The sequence below is a fragment of the Pseudonaja textilis genome, chromosome Z (assembly GCF_049901715.1).
Source record: "Pseudonaja textilis isolate UNSWEBS1 chromosome Z, rPseTex1.2, whole genome shotgun sequence".
Classification (NCBI taxonomy): domain Eukaryota; kingdom Metazoa; phylum Chordata; class Lepidosauria; order Squamata; family Elapidae; genus Pseudonaja; species Pseudonaja textilis.
The window spans coordinates 114,782,997-114,790,085 of record NC_142008.1 but is presented as its reverse complement, the minus strand read 5'-3'; the positions used below and the strand labels follow the sequence as shown (position 1 = coordinate 114,790,085).

The 7,089-nt window shown below is 33.7% G+C and overlaps 1 protein-coding gene across 1 annotated transcript; it reads left to right on the top strand.

Annotated features, from left to right (window-relative positions):
* The first annotated feature begins 216 nt into the window (after nucleotides 1-216).
* LOC113449904 (vomeronasal type-2 receptor 26-like) lies at nucleotides 217-6,244 on the top strand. The gene is made up of 4 exons (XM_087916158.1): nucleotides 217-1,041; nucleotides 4,372-4,599; nucleotides 5,141-5,267; nucleotides 5,352-6,244. Exons 1-4 carry the CDS (start codon nucleotides 217-219, stop codon nucleotides 6,242-6,244), a joined length of 2,073 nt encoding a protein of 690 aa, XP_087772284.1.
* Nucleotides 6,245-7,089: the final 845 nt, after the last annotated feature.

Below are 7,089 nucleotides of genomic sequence, written 5' to 3'. Positions count from 1 at the left end.
GGATCTGGGAAAAGGAGATGAGTTATGCCACACTCAAATATCAAACCTGCATAAAATTCTGAAACAGAAAAAGTGAAGTATGTTAAAATTACAAGATAGAGAGATTATATTATTTAACTTTGCAGACACACAAAAAGTATTTGATCAATATTATTCAAACATTTATAAATTCTTCCCTATCATTTTTCTTAGCTGACCTATGGCTCTGTTCCAGTCATGGAAAAGGACACTCAAGCAGTTTACTTCCAACAAATGCTTCCAAATGAATCTCACCAACATAGAGGGCTCCTCCAGCTATTGCTCTATTTTAGATGGATCTGGATTGGAGTTCTTGTGAATGATGAGAATGGAGAGAAATTTGTACAGGAGGTGTTTCCCATGTTCTCCCATCATGGCATCTGCTTTGATTTCATACAAGACTTCGCTAAGGTAGCTTTTTACAGTGATTTTATTGATATAGTAGATGAAGGACTCCAAATATACCAAGTTCTGATGAAAAGCACAGCCAATGTGATAATCTTGTATGGTGAAAGTAGGTCCATGTCTACCCTGAGAACATTCCTCCAATTTTCAGAAGTGGAGGATATTCCAAGGAAGGCAAAAATCTGGTTCATAACAGCTCCGACAGATTACACCTCAGTTTCCTTTCACACATCTTGGGATATCCACTTCCTGCAAGGTGCTTTATCCTTTGCAATTCACACAAAGGAGGTCCAAGATTTCCAGAAATTTCTTGGAAGCATAAATCCAAGGAATAATCAGCATGATCATTTTCGGAAAGATTTTTGGGAACAGGCATTCAATTGTTTCTTCTCCCATTCTGTGGCAGAGAAACCTGTGAAAAAATGTACTGGATGGGAAAGGCTTGAGACCCTTCCTACATCTGTGTTTGAGACACTCATGAGTGGCCAGAGCTACAACATTTACAATGCTGTCTATGCTGTGGCATATGCTTTGCAATCTCTGTATTTGTCCAAATCCAGACATAAAGCAAGAGTGGGAAAAGGAAGGAAACAATTTCATAATCAAGTGATGTGGCAGGTAAGACTTTGAGCAGAGAAATGCAGAAATCTGGATTTATATTCTTGCAGGCAGCTGGTCTTTATAATTTAAATTCTTCCACCCTCAACCATTCAGTCAGAACTGAAGAAGCTTGGTGGATGAGAAGCAAAGCATCTTCAAGGAAATACAAAATCAAGTTACCTTTTGAAAAAGCACCTTTGGGACAGTCTGATTGACCAAGAATCTCTATAGTCAATATTCTCTAAGGGTATCAAAATTAGGTGTAAAAGTCAAATGAAACAGTCTCTTAAGCAACTGAAATATTTATATCATCATATTGAAATCACAAAAGGCATTCTTCAAAATTATAAACACATCTCTTATAATTTACTTTTGGCCAATAAAAGTAACTGCCATCAGTTCACTCTTTAAGTAAATCTACCACCTCTAGATGATGTTTTGAATCATCATTTGTTCTAAATGTGTGGGTTTTGTTTTTGAATGCTTGGATTTTGTCAGCATTGTTTTTTACATTGCTGAAAGTATATTCAGGTTCTCATTTTAAGGCATTTCCTGATGAGGTTCTCCTCATGTAAACTATAAATGGAAGAGGAAGGATTGATAATATTTTGACATCCTTACTTAAGAAATAAGCAGGATCCTGGAATGGTCCATTTCCATCAGAGATAATATTTCATAGTCTATTTGAGTCTCACCTGCATTTCTACACATAGATATTAACAACAACAATGCATGATACAACAATATTTAATTTTAGAATAAATGAATGGAAAAGAAATGGAACAAGTTTATATGATTCTAGAAACAAGGTTCTAGAAGAAACAAGGGAGAGAGTGAAGGTATTTTTCACATTTCAAGATCTTAATAAAAGAGGAGCAAGGAAAGATGTTATGTTGGGCAATACCTCTTTCCAGACCTACAGTATGTACTCCTAATGAGGGAAAGAATAATAGATTCCAAAATGGAATTTAGGTCATCAAATCCAAGCCCTGCTGAGTGTAAGATTTCAAATTCCATCAACATCAACAGACCTTGATTCTGCCTTTTCTAAAAAATAATCAGAAATTCCTATTGCTGAATGTCTTCTAGTTAGATATCATTTCTTAGTTAGAATTTTGTTTTCTAAAATTATTTTCTAAGGAGAGAAGCAACCTAGAACTAAGGAGAAATTTCCTGACAGAACAATTATCCAATGGAATAGCTTGACTCCAGAAGTTGTGGATGATCCATCACTGGAGATTTTTAAAAAGAGACTGGACAACCATTGTCTGAAATGATATAAAGCCTCAATATAGATTCTATAATATCATACAATAACCTTATACATTCTAGTATTTTTATAGATATTTATATGTGATCTTCTGGTGTAACTAACTATAGTAGTCAGATGACAGATTGCAGTTTTACCAAATTTTCATTGGTGTTATATTTTGTAATTGCATATCAAGACATTTTTAATTTTATTTCATTAATATGAAATTTTGGAATGGTAAATCGGGGATGAGCAAATTAAAAGTAAAAGGGCCTTAGCCAAGCACAAATTAAATATATCAGAACTGGAAAAATTTTAAGGAATTTGAAGTTTTTAAAACAAAACAATTTTTAAAACATAAATAAATCAAGGAGATGGCTAGCCTATTAATTAAAAAAAGAAAGAGAAAAAAGAATAATCCAGCAATTACAAGAGAAAGTAGGGAATCTACAAAACATTGTGGATAAGAAAAAAAGATTGCACAAGAAAATTTTAAGGAGCTTTATAAACAAGAAGTGATTGCAGATGAGAAAATAAAACATTACCTAAAAGGAGAAGGTATATCAGTATTAATAGAAGAGGAAAGAGCAATGTTAAACAGGGATATTACAATAGCAGAATTAAGAGAAGCAATTCAAAATAAAACTTCAGGGACAGATGGACTACCAAGGGAAATCTACAAAAGCATAGGTGAAGCAATTGAATTAGTACTATTAGAGGTTTGTAATGAGTTACTAATAGAGTCAAAGCTACAGGATTCGTGGAGGGAAGCATATATCTCTTTAATATTGAAAAAAGGTACTGATACCATGCAGATTAAAAACCATAGGCCAATTTTTTTACTAAATGCTGATTATAAAATTTTTATGAACATTATAGCAGAAAGTATGAAAAAATGATTAAATGGGAAATATATACCAAAATGGATTTTTACCGATGGGACAAATAAAGAATAACACTAGAACAGTAATCAACATACTAGAGTATCATGTGGCCCATTCAGAAAAACAGGTGGCCCTAGTTTTTCTGGATGCTCAAAAAGCCTTTGATAAAGTTAACTGGCAGTTTATGATCCAACAGATAAAAGGAATGAAATTTGGAGAGAGATTTGAACACATGATAAAGTCAATATACCCCTCCCAGAAAGCAAGTGTAATAATAAATGAAGAATGTACAAATTCATTTGATATAATGAAAGGAGTATGACAGGGCTGCTTTTTATCCTTATATTAGTGATTCTGCTAATAAGAATAAGATCGAATTGGGAGATAAGGGGGCTTAAAATAAAACAAGAAGAATGTAAGGTCCAAGCATTTGCCGATGACCTAGCATTCTTCACAGAAGAGCCATTGGAGATGGGACCAAAATTAATACAGAAGATAGAAAAAATTGGGGAAGTAGCTGGCCTTACAATTAATAAGGAGAAAACAAAAATGAAAATTTAAAATTCTAACAGATAAACAGAAGAAGGAATTAGAGAAAGGAATAGGAATAGGATTGCAGACTGCAAAATAGGTTAAATATATGGGCATTTGGCTGACAGCAATATGCTCATCAATAAAATATGATAATTATATTAGTTTAGATTTTGAAGGGTGAGCAAAAATATAGTTATCCTCGTTAGGAAGAATTGATGACTATTCTATCAAAACTACCCTACCTGTTTCAAATGATCGTCATGAAATTAGACAAGTTTTTTTTTTCTGGAGCTAAACAAAATAATCACAAAATATATAGGGGCGGGCAAAAGAGCAAGAATAAAATTAAGTGCATTGCAGGATAATAGAAGCCTTTCTACACAAAGAGATTCACAACAACAATGTATAATATAACAATGTATGATTTTAGAGCAAATGAATGGAAAAGAAATGGAACAGGTTCATATGCTTCCAGAATCAAAGATAATAGATTGCATTTTTATGAAATTTTCATTGAGATTATACTTTAAAATTGGATATTAATACATTTTAAATTTTATTTCATTAATATGAAATTTTGGAATGTGTGTGTAGTTATTTGATATTTTAAAGCTTTCTTTGTTTAAAGAAACATCTCTACAATTTGTCTCATTCTGTCTCTACATTTCTATATTTCAGCTTCATTCTTTTCTAAAAGGTATTACATTCAATAACAGTGTTGGTGAAAAGATCTCCCTTGATAAAAATGGAGAAATCATTGGTGGATTTGATATTATCAACTGGATCACATTCCCAAACCAGTCCTTTCTTAGGGTCAAAGTTGGAATGGTAGATCCCACAGCTCCACCAAACAAGTTCTTCAATATTTCCATAGATTCCATCATATGGCCAGCAGGCTTTAGTAAGGTTAGTTATTTGAATCTAGATTGGTTAACCTTCATTTATGTAGCATAAAATATCTTTACTATTAATTTATCATAACCTCATTTTTAACTAACCTAGGTACAAATATCCTAGAGAAGGGAAAATATCTGTAAGAATGCTTACTTTTCTAGTAGCTGATTTACAATATTGTACTTTTTATTTTGTTCCCCTGTTAATTATGGACAAGCAATTTGCTGGTTTTGATGTAAAAGATGCAATTTGGTATACTAGATTTCATCCATCTAGTGACATCAAAATTAACAAATTGAGAAAATTTATTGAATCAGTATAAAAATAGCCTTTAGATAGTGGGGAATGATGGTTATAGAAAAGCCACCAATACCAATCATAATAGATACTCAATGATTTTTTTTCCAGAAAAAAATACATCTCACAATGATGTCATCATGTTATTTTTGCTTATCAATATATATATATATTTATTCTGTTGATTCTATAATATTTCTCCAAACACTACCTTTCCCCTCTGTATCTTAAAATATTCTTTTTCATTTACTGATAGGAATTGCCTTTGTCATTATGTAACAATCCTTGTGAGACAGGATACAGCAAGGCCAAAAAAGAAGGGCAGTCATTTTGTTGCTATGATTGCCATCTGTGTCCAGAGAGGAAAATAACAGATGAGAAAGGTAGGGAATTTCCAATTATAATGGGACTAAGCCATTAGGGTACAACACTGTGCATAATCCACTCTCTATTGTGTTCTTTTTCAGACATGGATGACTGTTCTCTATGTCCAGATGATCATTTTCCAAATCTCCATCGAAATATGTGTATTCCAAAGCAGATCAGCTTTTTGTCCTACAAAGAGTCTATGGGAATCAGTCTAACTGTTCTTTCTCTTTGCTTTTCACTAAAGACAACTTTGGTGCTCACAATCTTTGTTAGATATAAAGACACCCCTATTGTCAAAGCCAACAACCGGAATCTTACTTACACTCTCCTTGTTTCTCTCCTGCTCACTTTCCTATGTGTGTTTTTATTTATTGGGAGACCTGATAAGATTACGTGCCTCATTCGACAATCAGCTTTTGGGCTCATCTTCTCTGTGGCAGTTTCTTGTGTATTGGCCAAAACATTTGTTGTGGTTCTAGCATTCATGGCCACCAAACCTGGATCCAAATTGAGGAAATGGGTGGGTGGAAGAATAGTCAGTTACATTATTTTTTCCTGCTCCCTTGTTCAATTAAGTTTTTGTGCTGCATGGCTGATAATGTCACCACCTTACCCAGATTTTGATGCACACTCAATCTCTGAAGAACTCATCCTAGAATGTAATGAAGACTCGGCCATGTTTTGCTGTGTTTTGGGCTTTATGAGTTTTCTTGCTCTGGTTAGCTTCTCTGCTGCTTTTCTAGCTAGGAAGTTACCTGACAGTTTCAATGAGGCCAGATTTATTACTTTCAGCATGTTGATCTTCTGCAGTGTTTGGCTGTGCTTTATTCCAACCTATCTAAGCACAAGAGGGAAATATCTGTTGGCTGTGGAGACCTTCTCCATAATCTGCTCCAGTGCTGGATTATTGGTGTGCATCTTTCTTCCCAAATGTTTTATCATTTTGATGAGACCTGAATTGAACAATAAACATCATCTCCTGAAAAGATAGGTTTGAACCTTTGTCTGTTTGCCTCTGAGTTTCTGTACATACCCATATAATTTGATTGTCCTTGGAACTATTACTATTGGGAGAATTTTTGTTTGGTGGAACAGATTGAATGAACAGCTATTTACCTTATTTTCTTCTCCTGTTGCTTCTCCTTTCGGTGTCATTTTCTCTTCTCTTTCTTCTCTTTTCTCCTTACTATCTTTACTACAAATCAACTATTTCCACCATCCTCCATCTGTATTTTACTACAGCCTGTTTTCCTGTTTACTGCTGAAAAAATTCTAATAAAAATCGTAATATTTTTTTAGGTTGATTTTTGATGGAGATCAGGAGAGGGACCCTACTTTTGCTCCTCTTATCTCTTATTTTGGCCAGATAATTCATTCATTCATTCATTCACTGTATGTTTGAGTGTCTGTTTGAAGATATAAAACTATGTTTCATTGCATATAAAACTGTATTGTTCTTTTCCTCCAATCTGCAGTGCTAACCTTCTTAATCTCCTTAGAAATTGTTTTATTTTATTTATTTATTTGTGAAAAGCTTACAATATAACAGAAACAAGAATAAACAGAAGTTTAAATACAAGAAGTAGGAACTAATAATTGGGAACAATAGGACAGGGATGATAGGCATGATTGTGCACTTATGCCCACCCCTTACAGACCTCTTAGGAATGGGGTGAGGTCAATAAAGGTTAGTCTGAGGGTAAAGGAGTGGGGGTTTGATAACAGAATCAAATAGTGAGTTCCAGACATTGACCACTCTGTTGATGAAATTGAGTTTGGAGTGATTTACATTTAGTTTATATCTGTTGTGCATTCTAGTGTTGTTGTTAAAGCTAA